Source organism: Mytilus trossulus, chromosome 12 (assembly GCF_036588685.1).
Source record: "Mytilus trossulus isolate FHL-02 chromosome 12, PNRI_Mtr1.1.1.hap1, whole genome shotgun sequence".
NCBI classification, from domain to species: domain Eukaryota; kingdom Metazoa; phylum Mollusca; class Bivalvia; order Mytilida; family Mytilidae; genus Mytilus; species Mytilus trossulus.
In genome coordinates this window covers 12,459,361-12,478,882 of record NC_086384.1, presented here as the reverse complement: position 1 = coordinate 12,478,882, position 19,522 = coordinate 12,459,361, and the positions used below count along the sequence as shown (strand labels likewise).

The 19,522-nt window shown below is 32.0% G+C and overlaps 1 protein-coding gene across 2 annotated transcripts in view; it reads left to right on the top strand.

The window, feature by feature from the left end:
• The window catches only part of LOC134693519 (urease subunit alpha-like), an 84,962-nt gene that overhangs the window by 36,449 nt on the left and 28,991 nt on the right, over nt 1-19,522 (top strand). For both annotated transcript variants that reach the window (XM_063554356.1, XM_063554357.1), the window contains exons 2-6: nt 664-793; nt 14,009-14,075; nt 16,049-16,131; nt 17,567-17,686; nt 18,469-18,600. In XM_063554356.1, coding sequence (XP_063410426.1) covers nt 668-793; nt 14,009-14,075; nt 16,049-16,131; nt 17,567-17,686; nt 18,469-18,600 — 528 coding nt within the window. In that variant the 5' untranslated portion in view covers nt 664-667. The remainder of the gene's footprint in view (nt 1-663; nt 794-14,008; nt 14,076-16,048; nt 16,132-17,566; nt 17,687-18,468; nt 18,601-19,522) is intronic.

The window sequence follows — 19,522 nt, the reverse complement described above, 5'->3', positions numbered from 1 at the left end:
AAAACACTGCACAAAAAAGAGTCACAAACCTTACAAAGAGACAAAATAGAGTCACAAGAATGTGTCATACAATGCAAGTGAGACTGTTAGCTGCAAAACAAGAAAACCAACGTCCTAACTTATAACAAACAATTTACGCGAAAAACAAGTATGACAGACATGAACCAACTACTGCCACTGTAGGTAGACTCCTGACTTGGAATAGACACATATAGAATGCAGCAAGGTTAAGCATGTTTCATGGGTTCTCAACCATTTCCTAAACTGGGAAAGTTTTGTAACAGCATATCATAAAAACGAACTGTAAAACTCAGTTGCAATTTGTCTAACTCAAAAGATCAACAAGTCACACAAAGACAACTATAACATACAACAGTAGAACGTGGAATTATAAAAAGTAAAATGATTAGGAAAGCATTGTCAAACTATGATCCCTTATACAGAAAACCTAGCTGAACTAGATCCAAGTGTTGGTCGGATATTAACGAAAAAAAACAGAAATCCTAAACAGCACTTCTGATAACTTCTTCCAGGTTTCATGAATCATCGTCGAACTATTGTTTTAGTTTAAATGAGTGATTTATTTAAAAAAAAAAAAAAAAAAAAAGGACAAAATAATTAGGTAATTTTTTTTTAGTTGAGATAATGTTAAATTATTTACAGAAATATGAAGTTAGCACCGCGAGAGTTGGAGAGTTTATTGGTCCACCAAGCAGGATGTGTAGCACAGAGACGACTTGCACGTGGTCTTCGCCTGAATCACCCAGAAACAATAGCTATAATTGCATCGCAGGTATGTATACATTTTTGGATTTGAAATGATTGGCTTTGAGCGTTCCTGACACAAACCTTAAACCTTAAAATGCTGCGCATATGTTTTATGCAGTATTTAATGTAAATCTAGAAAAGCGCTTCGGACGCAAGAAATTATTAAACGTGCTGTTTTCAATATGTAACAAGACAAATGTTCTTATAAAATTCATGACTTATATTCTTTAAAAAAGTCATACTTAGACTTTAGTTTATGAACGAATAATTAAATTTTGGATGTTACTCGTCTTCTAATTGGCTGACAGTGTTTTGTCTATCAGTTTATGGACGTTATTTCATCATGTGAACGTGGTGTCATCAACGTTTTTTTTTCATGATTTACTCCAGCTTAGAATTAGATTATAAGGGATGACTGTTATATTTTGTCCGTCTATTAGAAGTAAAATAAAACAAATGTGGTGCACACTTTAAAATAACTTGCTATGCGGGTTAAACAGTTTGCACCAAATTTTTTACGTTATTTCTTCATAGACAGAAAAAGTATTACAGTTCTTCCCTCATCAAACCCAAGTCGATGCCACTGCTGGTGGACGTTTCGTCCTCGAGGGTATCACCAGCCAAGTAGACAGCATTTCGGTGTTGACATGAATATCAAGATTGTATGGTAATTTTTATAAATTTCCTGTTACAAAACTTTGAATATTTAAAAAAAACTAAGAATTTTGTTATCCCAGTAATAGATTATCTTAGCAGTATTTTGCACAACTTTCGCAATGCTACTTCAACTTTGTTCTTGATTGGCTTCATAACTATTTTGATCTGAGAGCGTCACAGATGAGTCTTACAGTACTACATGTGACTTTATCTTATTAATGGTGGCCATAAAAAATATGTTCACCATGGTGGCCCTATATGTTCATCATCATACCCCCTGTTGCTTTTTTAATACACAAGGTATTACTCAAAAACTAGTCAAGGATAAAGGGAAATCTTGAATGCATTGAAGTGTAAAAATTATATAACTTACAGGTCAGGTGTCTCAGGTAAAATATACATGTGTGTGTTTGTCAAATTTAATAACTGTGATTATGACAAGAAATTCAAAAATAAATTGAAATAATAAAACTAGTTGAACAAACAGCTTAATTAAAACATAATTGTCCTCTGACTATTAGTTTTGATATTATACCTTTTAAATAATTTTTGATCAATTTAAGTTATTTTTTGGTAGTGAAAAATAAATGAATATAATTTTCAAATATACTGCAAACATTTACAATGTCTGCCTTTTTCTATCGACAAGGTATTTCTCAAAAATTAATTTTCTAAAATCAAAATGGTTTATTATTGTAGATAGACTGATCTGCATTCAATATTATTTAACAAATGATAAAGATTGTCTTTAGGACTCATACACTAAATAAAATTTAGGCAATTCATTATTTCTTTATTGAATAAAATATTAATAAGTTTTAGAAATATTCATTACAACAAAATTTGATAATATTTTTATTGTCATTTGATATTTTAAACATGATCCATGTTTTAGAGGTTAAGCATTTCTTTTTTATTTTTGTTCTTGGGTTAGAGACATTATAATGAGAAGGTAAATAATTTTCAAATGGATTATTTCAAAGTTGTTTTGTTAATTTTACAATCAATGAATAGGTGTTCTTCATTGACCTTGTAAAAAGAGGCACAGTTTACATATTCTATCCTTTCTAGGAATTTTATATTGTCCACTATTTTTTATTTCTAAATTATGACGAAAAATTCTATACCTATTGACACAATCAAGTTTACAGTTTTTATCAAAAGTTTTTATTTTTATTTTTTTCTTTAAATTCATTTTTTTATTAAGGACTTTAAAAGTCTTAATTCATTCAAGTCCCTGCAATTATTAACTTTATCTAAAAGGTCTAGGTTGTTTGAAATATTCTTTGTAAATGTATACCAAGATTATGTATCATGCCAGTCCAGCACTATTGACAATATAATACACTGAAAAAAATGATTTAATTAATAGACCATTAAAGTGTCACCATCTTTAGAAGTGCACTATTTTTCTGGAGGCAAATTTTGAAAAAAAATTCATTATGATTAGCATTTTTTAATGAACATTTATCAAAATTTGATGATAACTAGGTGGGCATTTGGAAAATAAGTCTTTTCAGTGATTGTTTGTGCACAACTCTTGTTTTGAGATTTGAAGAAAATTAAGATAAACAAAATTAGTTTTTTCCTAAACCATATAATGGTACTTGTAGTTTTCCTGAATAATATTAGATGATATCAAAATTTATTGTAAAAGGATTGACATTGATCAGCTTATTTTGTTAAGAAACAAAATTGTTTAATTACTTTCATTTTTTTAATTTAAAATATTACTTGCATGATTATTAGTTATTATTAATAGCAGAATAGTAATAACTCATTTAATAATGTTAACAAATAATTGAATACAATGTACATCATGTACATTTATATAAACCTTTTTACTAAAAAAACAATTATTAAAAGTCTGTTTATTTCAAATGCTAGTCAATAACTCTATCTTTAACTTTTTGCCATTTCTACTCAAGATTCTTACTGAGAAGAAATTAAAAGAATAAGAAACAAAACATACAAAACATACAAAAATAAAAAAATAAAACCTTAAAAAAATACAAAATTTAATAAAATTAAAGACAAAAAATAATAATAAATTAACAGACTAAAACAATATTTTATTCTACATTTTCCAAAAAAGGTGAAATGTCTATTTTAAAAGAAACCAAGTTACCTGTACAGGTAAATTTTAATGAAACATACCAGCTGAAAACTTCAACCCTGGTTGATTTTAACAGGTAACATAAATTAGATAAAAAATCTACCTATTATTTATGACCCCCAATTATTGGCCAACATCTCAAGATTGAATACCCCAATAAATGTTCACCATTGGATGTTGACCATGCAAGAGGGTGGACATTACTAAGAGGAAGTCACAGGCTGTACTGTATATGGAAGTGTTTAACGACCTTGACTGGCCTTTCAGCCCTCGCACGGTCGGCTCGGTGCCCGAAGGCGTTTGGTGAGCTTAAAATGATTTGATGCCATGGGTCAGGAACAAGTAGTGGAGGTCGCAATATGTAGGCCGCCATCTTGGTTTTAGTGAGTTGATTTTTCTTTGTTTACTATTTTGATGTTTTTCTTCACTAACGGCTGCTTTCGGGGCCAGTTTGGTCAGCTTGGCAGCCCGCTAGCCTCGATGAAGGAGTACTGATAGATGATCTCGGACGTAGTTCAAAAGATGACAGGAAGCGTTATCAGGACCAAAGCCGTGAGGCAGTGAAATGTAGGTCGTATCACCCAACAGCCTAGGATACAGCCCTCGGACGTTAATCGGCATGACACTCCCCATAATAGACAATGGTTTTGGAGGCATGTTAACGCGGGTACGCCAACTACTACGTCTCTCTGTACGGCATGGATTGGTTTCTGTCATCTTAAGTAGTAAGTCGTTGAACATCTAACTGTAAACCCTCATCGAAGAAAGCGGGTAAAGGAGAGATGGCCCAGCACGTCCGTGCAGCTGTAATGACTGAGACGTGACTGGATATGGCTGTACTGTATGTAGACCAAGGAGGTTATATGTGACCAGCCACGACATATCCAGGCTTATGGAGGTAGAACGTCATTGTAATAAAAACGCCGTAAATTATATGTGACTAGCCACTTCCAGGCTTAGGAGGGAAAAGTGTCTAAAAATTGCTTTTTTGTATATGTATGTAGAATATTCAGAAACAAAACAAACTCTCTGTCATGTTATTATATGTATGACATATGTGTTGTAATAGCAATGAAACGAGTCATTTCGAATAACGGTATGAAAATCAGACTGTTCTATGACGACTTTTATTTGTTTAGTTTAATTTAAACATATTTATTTATAGTGGATTGGGAAACAAGTTTTGCAACTTATATTAATCCCTTTCCACTTTGCGGGTGCGAGTGCTGCCTTGTAGCGGCATTAGTCTACTCTTTTTCGAAATCTATTTTATTTGTTGAAGGCACATATATATAAAATACACAATTATTGTATTTTTTGGCTCTTAGTGGGGTTCAATAGCGTATTTGAATAAAATTTCAAAAAAATAAATTTACTACAATACTATGGAAAGCCAACGGGGTCAAAATTCTTAATTCGTGACTTGTCAATTTGTAACTTGTAACTGTGTGATTTGTCAATTTGTATATTGATGTTTTGTTACTTGTCAATTCGTTAAATGTCGATTTGTAAATTGTCTATTTGTATATTGATGTTTTGTAACCTGTCGATTCGTAAATTGTCAATTTGTATATTTATGTTTTGTACTTGTCGATTCGTAAATTGTTAATTTGTATATTGATGATTTGTAACTTGTCGATTCGTTAAATGTCAATGTGTGAAATGTCATCGTTGTATTATGCTAACGATCATTATGACGACAGATGGCGCTCGGTCTCTTCTTATGTGTATAAGCCTCCTGTAAGTATGTGCACCGCCATATGGAATATATATACCAAAGTAATTCAAATCAGTTCTGTGCACCACCACATACATATAAAAGAAACAAATAGATAAATGCATTTGTTTGTTTTATATGGCAGGTATACCAGGGACTCGGTTTTATATAGAGGTGACCTCAAATAAGCATGTTTGTTTACTAATGTACTGGTCACCACTGAACCTGGGATGGGGTTGTCACTTCCTGTATTAAGGTATACATAGATGTGTCGCTGGAACGGGCTTCCTTATCAACTTCGCAAATATATTACTGTCACTTCGCAGGAAATTTCTACTTAAAATATTTAACCGGGTCAAAATAAGACTAAATACATGAAATATAAGACGGGGCTTGATCATTTATACTAATATTATCCTGGGCCGCAAATTTTGGACTAAGTGCATTGTATAGTTGGAGAAATGGTTTGACACCTATTATTCCTTGAATATTATAATCTCAATATGAAAATTTCAGAAAAGAATGTAATTATCTAATGATCTTTTAATACAAGAAGTAAATGGAAGAACAATCTTTATATATTTGGCTCCTGCATGAGTAATGAAGATAAAAAATGTTGTATCCGCATATCATATTTGTACTTTACAAAACAAACTGAAGTGAACAATTATTTTAAATGAATCACTTAGTTAATGTATAATTTATATCAAAACTGTATTGAATATGCACTATTTTGAAATCAATTGAAAATCTGAAGGCACCAGAAAACTAAACGAGGACCTTAAATGGACTACCATTATTTCCAACGTAGCCAAGAAGGCAAATTAACACTAGGATTCCTGATCAGAAATTTGAGATATTGTTTATCGGAATGCAAGAAAACCGCATACATTTCAATGGTCAGGTCAATAATGGGATATCATATGGTCAATAGTATGGGACCACAAACATCAATGAGCTTGAAAGAATACAGCGACAACCTGCGAGATTTATAACAGAAGACAAATCCAGAGAAGTTGGTTGCGTCTCAAACACTCTCACCAAACTGAAACTACAAGACAAACAGACAAGACGCTCAAGCCAGAAACTAATAAATCTATACGAGGTGGTCCAGGGGCTGGTTTCTCAGTGTTATAGAACCAGACAATTAAAAAAAAAAAGCTCGTTCAAAAAGAACAATAATTGCTGACAAGGGCCCGATTTAACAATTATCATAAAATTGAGAATGTGTCAAAGAGACAACAACCCGACCATAGAGCAGACAACAACCGAAGGCCACCAATATGGGTCTTCAATGCAGCGAGAAACTCCCGCATCCGGAGAAGTCTTTCAACTGGCCCCTTAACAAATTTGAATACTAGTAGTTCAGTGATAACGGACGTCATACTAAACTCCGAATTATACACAAGAAACTACAATTAAAAATCATACAAGTCTTACAAAGGCCAGTGGCTCCTGACTTGGGACAGACGCTAAAATACGGCTGAGGGGTTAAACATTTTTTTTAGATCTCAACCCCCCCTTTTTATACACCAACTTTTAACCAAAGTGACGCCCTATCCCTTTGACTTGTCAGAGAAAAGATCTCGCCATCTCGCCATTTGCATGACAGAGACAATTATCTCAAATATGCTTACACTAATTTTATTTCTCCATGAAAATATTTGCACATGATTTTGGGTTTGGCCCTTGGGTATCTATTGAGTAATGTTTAGAGTGAAATGGTAGCCAGGGATCCTGAATGACTGCTCGACAGAAGAGGCAGGCGGAATACAACATGGTTTGTGAATTAGATATTATGATTATATTGTTACAAATTCATGGCAAATGATTTATTTTTTTATTTAATATGACATGCAAATTTTAAAACAAATAGCTTTATTGATTAACATCGTGAATCATTTCGGTTAGTTAACCATCCGATCGACAAAATATTAGATTTAGTAAGGTTGACGGGCTATATGGAGGTGTGGCACCGGTTGGGGTTAATATCGGGAGGACTGGGCGTTAAGCAGCTGTTGAGATAGAGGGACTAGTGAATATTTTGGTCTTTTTGGTTGTAAGTTTTTATAGAAAGGAAATATAGCGGCATTTTTTAAGCTTTTTGACCAGAACTATTCATTAGGCATGTATATTAATAGATATATACGAGTCTAAATTGAAAACTACGTTCAAACCTATGACTGCGTAGCCCTTTCCCCTCCTGTCAGAATAAAATGGTCCGATAATAGCATTTATGATTAATAGAAATCGTTTATTACTAGTACCTGTTTTTCCAGTAATGTTATAGCCTTTTATAGCCGACTATATGGTATTCTCTTTGTTGAAGGCCGTAGATTGATATAGGAAGATGTGGTGTGAGTGCCAATGAGACAACTCTCCATCCAAATAACAATTTTAAAAGTAAAACATTATAGGTTAAAGTACGGCCTTCAACACGGAGCCTTGGCTCACACCGAACAACAAGCTATAAAGGGTCCCAAAATTACTAGTGTAAAACCATTCAAACGGGAAAACCAACTGTCTAATCTATATAAACAAAACGAGAAACGAGAAACACGTATATATTACATAAACAAACGACAACTACTGTAATCAGACTCCTGACTTAGGACAGGTGCAAACATTTGCAGCGGGATTAAACGTTTTAATGGATCCAAACCTTCTCCCTTTTTTCTGAAACAATAGCATAACATCACAACAAAGAAAAACACACGATAAAATATCAATTGGCAGACTTAACTCAATCATGGCAAAAAACGTATGATTACACAATGAACGAATATATTTGATCTGCGGAAGATTGCCTTAGGCTATATTTGCTTAAATCGATGTATTCCACTGACCAACGACTATTTTATGAATCTCGCAATTTGGATAGATCGATGACGTCGAGGGACTAAACTAGTTCTCGAACGAAAGTCCAAGTCTGACTCAGTTAACAAAATAAAACTGGGATCCTGTAAACATGCATTTTTTGTATTATTTTCTTTTAGAGGCATTTGCTGTAATCTGAGACTACTATAACTATAATGTGTTATAGTAGTCTCAGCTGTAATTAATAAATTAAAATTACTTAGGTTTATATTTCATATGGAGGTGCTCCTACTTACCGTGGAATAACTTGACCGAGCGCCATCTGTCATCATAATGATCGTTAGCATAATACAAAGATGACATTTCACACATTGACATTTCACGAATCGACAATTAACATATCATCAATATACACATTGACAATTTACAAATCGCCAAGTTAAAAAACATCAATATACAAATTGACAATTTACGAATCGACAAGTTATAAAACATCAATATGCAATTTACAAATCGGCAAACATCAATATGCAAATCGACATTTAACGAATCGACAAGTAACAAAACATCAATATACAAATTGACACTTTACGAATCGACAAGTTACAAAACATCAATATACAAATTGACAATTTACGAATCGACAAGTTACAAAACATCAATATACATTATTGACAATTTACGAATCGACAAGTTACAAAACATAAATATATACAAATTGACAAATCACACAGTTACAAGTTACACATTGACAAGTTACGAAGTAAGAATTTTGAACCCGTTGGCTTTCCATACAATACAAACAATTCTTAGCTCTATTTTAGAATATGTAATTTTAACTTGTTGAAATGAAGTTAATTTGAAATTTGTCAAAGAAAGCTTTAAGAATTCCCCCTTTTAATTTAGATTTATTATGCATGTCTCTAAACATAGTATGCGACGCGTAACAGTTTGTAGATGTTCTCATATATGTATTTGATACGGTGCATTTATTATGGATATTTTTCAGACTTCATTTATGAAAGAAAATCTTTAGAGCATTTTTGTTTTGTTTGTAGCTCAATTTAAAGCATGTTATTTAAACTTGTTGAGATGAAGTTAGTTTAAAAGTTGTCCAACTAAGCTTTAAGAATTCCTTTTTTGATTTAGAATTATTATGTAATTTCGTCTCTAAACATAGTATGCGACGCGTAACAGTTAATAAGTAGGTGTTCTCTTATAAGCATTCGATGCGGTGCATTTATCATGGATATATTTCAGACTTCATTTATGGAATGAAAGGAAATATAAAGAGCAGAAATTTGATTTTTTGTATATTAATTTAAAATGTAGATTCAAATATTTTTCACTTAAAACGATAAAGTCAAACTTCAAAACGTATATATGATGTATAGTTCAGCGTTCGCAAAAAAGAAGCCAAGGAATGTGTTTATCTTTTCTTCACAAATACGTTTTCATTGAATCTCGATATTTATCATGTTTATAATTTTCTAACAGTGACAAGCAATATTTGATGAACAAAATTATTATGTAGTTAAAAAAAATCAACAATGACGTTCTACCTCTATAAGCCTGCAAATGTCATGGCGGGTCACATATTAGACCTTCTTATATTACCTCTTTCTGTAGACGAAACGCGAGTCTGGCGTATTAAATTATAATCCTGGTACCGTCAATAATTTGTATAGTCTAACTATACAAATCCTTGGTACCGTTGATAATATGATAACCATCACAGAATCATTTATTAAGCTATCAATGTAATAACAATTGGTGATACGGGATTGTAATAGAATCATAGATATACGAGATAAACCTTTTTAAAATAAGTTATACTATTAAGAGAACTTTCATCATTGTTATAAAAGCATCTCAGGTATGTCTTATCGAAAAAGCAATGACCTTCTAAATAATAATATGAAAAAGTATAATTTACAGGTTAGGAATATGTATTGCCAATTATGAATCCATAGAATTGATAAAGGAAATTTCAACACCTTATGAGAATTCAATGACGGGGGGTCTTTTTATGTAGTTTAAGCTGTACTTTTCCGATGTTCTTAGACGTCCCTGATTGTATTTTATTTGAATAGCGATGATATTTAAACTGGCTCAGATCTAGAGCAGCACGATAATTTTACGGTTACGTAAGTATTACCTTTTGAGGTCACTGACTTTTTCATGTACACCAGCTTTAAAAAAATTGACAGTATTTTATCTTTTAAATATATGGATCTTCAAGAGATAAAAGTCACGTGATCAATGTATTACATGTACAAGACAGCATACGAATACTATTTATTTATCAATAATTCAAGTGTTGATCCAGGTTTTGAAAAGGCACTGTAACACGGGTGTCATTCGGTTTATCGAGAGAAATGATCGTGAAAGAATATCCAACGGCGGTCAAGTATTGAGAGACGATCGTGAAAGTTATGGTAACGGATCGTGAAAGACATTTAATGTACATTCTAGTTCAGAATCTTTGAAAAAAAAATCTTTTAATTTTCAAAACGCGGACCAAATCCGAAAAAAAAATATGTCTGTCAAAATGGTTTAACTTCCTCAACATAACTGTGAAAGAAGATAAAGGAAATGTGAGGTACTTTTTGAAAAAAAAACACAAAAGGCGCAATGCGTGTCTTTGAAATTAATTACAAATAACACGTTTTGTGTACCTATTATAGTCATATTTCAGAATTCAGAATATCATGATATATTTGAAATTTAATCTTTGGTGCATCTGATAGTACAGTAAAATTAAAGTATGTTCTTCCATTAAAAGCGTCAATTTGTTTATGAAAACCTTGAATTTGTTGAATTTCCATCAAACTTGATCGTGCAAGATCAGGCAACGTATTATTTCGATCGTGAATGAAAATGCGTGACCAGATTTATTACTAGTAATCAGAAATCAGTATTTCTTTTACCATTTGATAAATCTGAAAGTGGTTGAAGCCTGTAACTATTTTACTAAGGATGAACATTAAAGCTATTATCTTTTTTTCATTCAACACTTTGCCTCGAAAGTTAAACAAGAGGCTATAAAGAGCCTGTGTCGCTCACCTTGGTTTATGTGAATATTAAACAGAGGACACCGATGAATTTATGACAAAATTGTGTTTTGGTGATGGTGATGTGTTTGTACATTTTACTTTACTGAAAATTCTTGCTGCTTACAATTATTTCTATCTACAATGAACTTGGCCCCGTACTTGACTATAAAGGGGTCAACTGACCATTTTGGTCATGTTGACTACTGTAAATCTTACTTTGCTGAACATTATTGTTGTTTACAGTTTATCTCTATCTTTAATAATATTCAAGATAATAACCAAAAACAGCAAAATTTTTCCTAAAACTACTAGTTCAGGGGGCAGCAACCCAACAACAGGTTGTCGGATTCATCTGAATATTTCTTATCAGATAGATCTTGACCTGATAAACAATTTTACCCTATGTCAGATTGCTTTAAATGCTTTGGTTTTTGAGTTATAAGTCAAAAACTTCATTTTACCCCTTTGTTCTATTTTTAGCCATGGCGGCCATCTCTGTTGATTGGTCGGGTCACGCCACACATTTTTAAACTATATACCCCAATGATGATCTTGGTTGGTTGACCGTGTCACGCCACACATTTTTAAACTAGATACCCCAATGATGATTGTGGCCAAGTTTGGTTTAATTTGGCCCAGTAGTTTCAGAGGCCAAGGTTCAAGTGATGAGAAAAGCTCACTTTACAATCATAACAACTATTTTACAAACAACATGTTCACAAATGTCCAAATACAATTTTTAATGTATTTGCGCGTCTTGTGTACTAAATTATAATCCTAGTACCTTTGACAACTATTTACACCACTGGGTCGATGCCATTGCTGGTGGACGTTTCGTCCCCGAGGGTATCATCAGCCCAGTATTCAACACTTCGATGTTGACATGAATATCAATAATGTGGTCATTTGATACAAATTTCTTGTTTAAAAAATTTTGAAGGATTACCATCATAGTTGTATTTGGTACAACTTTTTGGAATTTTGGATCCTCCATGTTCTTCAACATTTTACTTGTTTGGCTTAAACCTGTTGAGGATGTTGACCTATCTAGCCTTTTTCAATATTAATTACAAATATCAATTATCAATTATCATATAATGGAAGATTAATGTGAGCGTCTTCTTAGCATCAGTTCTTTCACGATCCTTTTCACGATCTTCAAAAAAGCGGTACGTGATCTTTCACGATCCAAAAAATCAATTTTGTGTAGATAGTTCTTTATTTACCAAGTTTCAGATTATATTTATACAAAATAACTATGAACACCGTTTAATTAATTCAAATACAACGCCCTTATTCTGAAAAACGTAGTTTATCTAGTCGAATTTGTGAAAAAATCGTGTATGTTTACATTTTTAATGTCATTGAAATGTCGAAAAGCAATCTGCCTTTTGTCGTTTTGTAATAACAATGTACTTTTGAAACTGGATATTCTGACATACTGATCATAATGTTGAACCATTTCGACAGACAGTTTTATTTTGTCGTAAATGTGTCTGTGTAATTAATTAAATTAGAATATTTACTGAACTTTCATATGTCTTCTCGATTAAATGTCTTTCACGATCCGTTACCAGAACTTTCACGATCGTCTCTCAATACTTGACCGCCGTTAGATATTCTTTCACGATCATTTCTCTCGATAAACCGAATGAATCCGAATCACAACATCAAAATCACTGTGCACTTAAAAAGGGATTGGGTAAACATTAATTTGTCTTTCGAAGAATATTTTTGATAAATATTTTCTTGTGATTACTTTTTGGCTTCTTTCATGTGCAATTTTTCTGAATTGTTTAGCTGTCAAAATGTCAGTTTTACATACTGTTATTAATTGCTTTCAAAGGTTTTTTTTAACAGCAACACCTTAATAGTGCTAGATATAGGAGGATGTGTAGTACATAAATCAAAGTAGAAGGTTCGTAAGAGGAAATTTGTCCTGGTAAAATTCAAGTTGTCAAGGCGGACACGTATTCCTAGTATAAAAATCTCGTGGTTACAGAATTTACCAAATTAACTAACTTTCTTAGGAATTCATGCCCATATCATTAATGTTCCTAGGTCAAAACGTCGTTGTCCTTTATTAGTCCCCCGCGAACGCGTTGTTAGAGACATAGAAATACCGGGTGTCAATCTGTCCGTTTGTACTTCTGCCCATCTGGTCTTGTTGGCGCTCTCATGTGTACAATTCTTATAAGATTTTAATGAAAATTATAACATGGTTTGTATCAGCAATGAATTGACGAGTTCGGAAATTAGTGCCAATCATTTATTTTCCGAAGAGTTATACCTCATGGAAACATTTATTATACATGTGTATATTGAAAATGTCCTCGTCAGCGCTCTCATCTGTAGATCCATGAAACTTATTTTAAAGGTTTATATGTTCAATGCTTCGGACGAGTTCGAAAACCAGTACCGATCATTTATTTTTAAAGAGTTATGCACCTTTGAAAACTTAAAAATAAAAGAAAAATTGCATTGTTTGCAATCTCATGTTTGCAATTTGTTTTTTACAAAATTTAAATCAATTTCGAAAAATCAGTGACAATCAACAATTTCTAGAAATAAGATGTGCCCCTTGGAATTATTATCTTTATGGAAAATTGTCTTTTGAGCGCTCTTACGTCTAACGGATACAATAGTTGCCATATTTAAAGAAAATTATATCAGATGTTTATATTAATAATGTATTTGATTTGATTAAAAATAAGTGGTAATCAATTATTAGTCCCCAACCGACGAAATCGTAATGATAGTAAGATTGTTGAGATCAGTTTAATATATGTTTTATTTCTTCGATCAAATGTTCTTATGTAAAAAAAAATCAGTCACTCCTCCCACATATAATTTTACGGGCTTCTTAAAATATTACAGATACAAGAGCTGATCAGGGACGGTTATACAGTCTCAGACCTAATGTCAAAAGGAAGAGAGATGATAGGTATGTTCCAATTCTTTCAGAAAAAGTCACATAGATAAAAAAAAAAAAAAAAAAAAAAAAAAATCTTTATAAATCTTCATAGGCCTTTAAATTTATTACTTTTTCAATCAGTTGACAGTTAAGTTAAATTGTGGTCAAATACTTTTGGCGTGGTTTGGTATTTATACATCCAGCCATTGTATCATGGTGCTTTCAAGAATTACAACACAAATTGTCTTTCGTTTTTTTCTGATGTACTTTGCCCAGAGTGTGATTGTTTGTATTTTTGTTGCAATATTTATTTTCTATTAATGTGATTAAGATTATAATATAGAATTGACTGCTGAAATCTTATTTTTGGCAGTTTTCCCTATTGTGTTTTGTTTAGCCCACGCATCGTTGTAAATATACTGAAATTATTTGCGATTGTCAAACAAGTGAGGTTTAGCTAGCTTTAAAACCAGGTTTAATACATTTTCTTCATAAGGAAATGTCTGTACCAAGTCAGTAATATGACAGTTGTTTTACCATTCGTTTGATGTGTTTGAGTTTTTGATGTTTGCCATTGATAAAAAAAAATTGTCTTGAATTTTCCTTGGAGTTCGGTGATTTTGATATTTTACTTTTGACTGTACTTTGGTACAATCCAAAAATCTTCAATCAATTTTCATAGTAATTTTTTTTATATGAAGGTCTTACTTATCATTTAAGACATCTGGTCCGTAATGTGTTACCTGGTACAAATCCGGACATATAAAGCAGATGGGAAACTATGATTGCTGTAAATATCGGATCATAACTATTCATTCAGCTATTTACGTTCAAGGATACATGTATATACTTGTTTTACCTTTATTGTACTTAGTTAAATAACAATTAACCGAATTGTTACATTTTGACTTTTTTTTTGTCTTGCCCTTACATTGTCTAATATTGCGAATAATGTTGCAAACATATATTTTAATAAAAATAAAATTGCACGATGACAGACAATTTGAGTTCAGTTATTAAACATCCGGTATTTATTTATAGTTCAAATTTTTTAGTCTTGAAAAATTGTCTGTTGTTTATATTATGTCCGAATGGTCTTTGTTAAAAGGTGTGGCTGTTTGGGAAGGGCTCCCGTCTCATATTTGAAAGGGACAATATATTGACCTTACCTTCTGATAATACGTGTTCTTGTCATAAACACCAATAAAACACTGTATATCGATTAAATCTAAGCTGTATATGGCAACACTTTTAGGAATTTTAGTCCTCAATGCTCTTCAACTTCGTACTTTATTTGGCATTTTTTTTTTTTTTTTTTTTTTTTCTTACTTTTGTGGATTCGAGCGTCACTGATGAGTCTTTTGTAGACGAAACGCGCGTCTGGCGTATACTAAATTTAGTCCTGGTATCTATGATAAGTCTATTTACTCTAACGTTCTATGGGTTATCTTGCAGGAGCGCAACATGTCACTTTAATATAAAGCATGATACTAGAGTGTAAACCCTATTTTCTATCCTTTACTTCTGTGTTATTAAACGTTTATAGAGATACATCACTTGACCTCATACGTCCTCTCATTGAATGCCTCAGCAGCAGAATTGATTAGTCAAATGTAGTATTGTTCAGACACTCATTTGATTTTCGAATTTCATCATAAATCATTCTTTGATGTAATTATATTCGTTTTGGGTTTTGTTTTTAATTTACAAATCAAATGTCGTAGGCGACGCCAATCAAATTATCTTCAATTTATCATAATTTGATAAAGAATGGGTGTAAACTTTAAGATAGAGTCCATATTTGTCAAGAGTTAGTTGTTAGTGTCATTTACGCGATTACATGTTTTTGATTTCCATTTGTTGTCCTGGTTGCTTTCCTGCTCTCCTAATTTTTCAAATTTTTATTTTCACACACAATTTGTCAATTTTGTATTTTACTTTCTTATTGTATATATGTACCAGAGTAAATAAACTCTTTATCACGCACCAATTACTTTCATCAGGATTCAACCAGGTGATGCCCGGTGTTGCTGACATGATCCATGAAGTACAAGTCGAAGGAACATTTCCAGATGGAACTAAACTTGTAATTATAACTGACACATAATTGAGGGTCTGGATTTGGGGGGTGGGGTGGTTATCTGTTATTCTGTAAACATTTAATTTTCACCCCATTTTTCTCTAATCCTTAAAAAAAAATAACCCCTTTTTACTCTAATCTTAAAAAAATTAACCCCTTTTTTCTCAGATCTTCATTTTTTCCCCGTTATTCTCTAATCTGAATTTTTTAATTGATTGGTTCATGTATACGAATGGGCTGTAATATCAAATGACAAATGTATAATTTTAGTTGAGAAAAAAAGGATAGATAACCTGCACTCAGATTTCTTTCTTGTATATATATCCTTTTATTGTATAGCAATATAATATGTCCCACAGAACGTAACCAAAAGTTAGCGTGCAATAAATTCTAATATTGCACTAGTGCAATAAGTTTTCAATATTCATGACGTCATCAACGACAAAATCTTATCTAAATCCATTTTTTTACTTTCAAATATTATATTGCTATACAATAAAAGGGTTATTGCATGAATATTGGGGAATATTGTCCCTCGTAGAACATATATTGCACTCGCAAGCTCGTGCAATATAAAATTCTACTTGGGACAATATTCCCCAATATTCATGCAATAACCCTATAGTACTATTATGTATATCATACCATGGTTGGGAGCCAATAAGACGACACAATTATAACATTATTGAACATGTACCACATTGTAATTAAGAGAAGGGACTTGTCACATAACGATAACATAACTATCTTACGCAAATGAAATAAAAAACTGAAATTTTACAATTTTGCATAAAAAGTTAAATCACAAAAATACTGAACTCCGAGGAAAATATTAAACGGAAAGTCCCTATATCAATATAAAAATCTATAACACATCAAACCAATGGAAATCAACTGTCATATTCCTGACTTGGTAAAGGTATTTTCTTATTTAGAAAATGGTGCATAAAGTCTGTTTTCATACTAACTAGCATAACATATAACTTTTGAACCTCTCACTTGTAAGACAGTCGCATAAAATTTAATTGTATTGACTACGATCTGTCAACAAAAAAAACAAACCCAGACATAACAGGTGAAAATGTCAAAAAGGGGTACAGCAGTCACCATTGTGTTAAAATCTTAATCACTATAAAAAGAAACAAATATGTAACAAAGAAGTCCAAAAAACGCAGATAGTCAAAGCACATTAGCAAAAGTTAGAGACAAAAATACAAAACATTATCATAGCTCAATAACACAATGACGGGATGCATTAGTACAGAGTCATTTTAAATGGATATCACAAAAAAGTAGGCAGCAAAATTAATATTTATAAAGACAAACAAAACAATACTTAAAAACGTCATTAAGATTATAAACAACATTTGTTTTTTATGGTCTTTTTCTAATCTTTATGTCCATATTTGTTTACTTATTTGGCACATCTTTTATTTTCTAGGTGACAGTTCACAAACCAATATGTAGAAAAGATGGCGATCTTGAACTTGCTCTTTATGGGAGCTTTCTACCTGTTCCCGCACTAGAAAAATTCAATGAGGCCAAAGGACATAAAATAGAGGCAAGTGAATTAAATATGTCTTATCATATTATAATTTATCTCAATACTTTGTTTTCCCATAAGATTCTAGTCAGCTAGCAGCTATGTATAGTTAAAGCGGAAGTTGCATCTAGATTTGAAAAGTAGCTGAGTTCTTCAGTTTTTGTGGACTATCATCAATTTTTATTCAAAATTAAATCATTGTATGGACGGCATAATAATAAGCTCTTAAAATTTTATTCAAAGTTCGATAAAGATATACCTCGGATTAGAATATTATAGACTTTGATTCAACGTTGAAGAGGTAAATACCTCGTTACAGAATATCCTAAATTTGGAAAAAAAGTTGAATTAATAATTATTATATAAACCTCGGTATAGAATCTTTTTGATTGTGAATCAAAGTTGAAGCAAAATAGACATTCGAATTGACTGTAGTGTTTATATTGTAAAAACATTAAACAATATAAATCAGAAAGATACTACTGTGGTTCATTATTATTCGTTGGATACCAATTTTCGTGGCTTTCGTGGGTACAGGTAAACCACGAATTCAAATGTACCACGAATATCATATATCATATTTTCAATAGGCTTTGATACAGAGATACAGAGATTGACAAAAACCACGAAATCAAATATCAACGAATATGCAAGTTTTCATCAATACACGAAAATTGATACCCACGAATATAAATGAATCCGCAGTATACGGATCTATATTTATATACTTTATTTGGTACATGATGAGCAAATGTAAGATATGAGAGTTTGAGTTTATCATACAATTAACACATTCGCAGGAGGGAGTTTGCGATGCTAAACTAGATGTCAAGCCAGGGGAGTTAATGCCTATCAGCGGTGATATAGAACTTAACAAAGGACGTAAAACTATATCTTTAAGTGTGACCAGCCTTTGTGACAGACCCATTCAGGTATAGTTTCATTTACATCAAGTTGTCATTAAATAAAATTGGATACCCTGCATTTATCATGCTTCTCATAAACCTATGGTCAAATTCCTGAAAGACCCCCAGCCCCTTTTTAAATCATTGAAAAGTACCATTCTGTAAAGACCAGTATATCTTGGTGTAAATTGAATACACCATATTGGGCTAACGCCCTCATTTATAGTTGTATCTTATTCTTATACAAGAAGCTCTTTAAATGAATTTGAATACCTGTATATATCCTGCTTTCATAGCAAATGGACAAATCGCTGAAAGACCCTACTCCTTTAAAAACTATCATTAGCATCTGCATTGACAGTAATATAACCGTCTAACACTTCGGCAGATACAATAGAATTTGTGGTACAAATGGTAGTTTTAAACAATATTTGTTCTTACGTGTACAAAATAATTATTTAGTCTATTAATCTAGTTTCCATTGATTTTGTTCTCGTGTACAGCAGATTTGTATCTGTGTTACATTTTGCTAATCATATATTATTTAGAAAAAAGTATATAAAAATCAACTTGATTTATAAACATTTAAAATTTTTAACTTTAAAAATTATTATACGAAGATGATTGATGTACCCATATTTTGACTATTTTATTTATTGTGTCTGTTTGTTTAACACATCAATGTAAATATAACGGAATTTGATGAGACTGTCATTAAAGTGATAGGGTTAGCGCTATAGAACCAGGTTTAATCCACCATTTTCTACATTTGTACCAAGTCAGGAATATGTCAGTTCTTTTCCCTTGTTTTTGATGCGTTTTGTTATTTGATTTTGTCATGTGATTATGCACTTTCCGAATTGATTTTCCTCTAAGTTCAGTATTTTAGTGATTTTACTTTTAAATGAAATGATGAATTGCAAACATCTTTCTTATTTTAACAACTTGA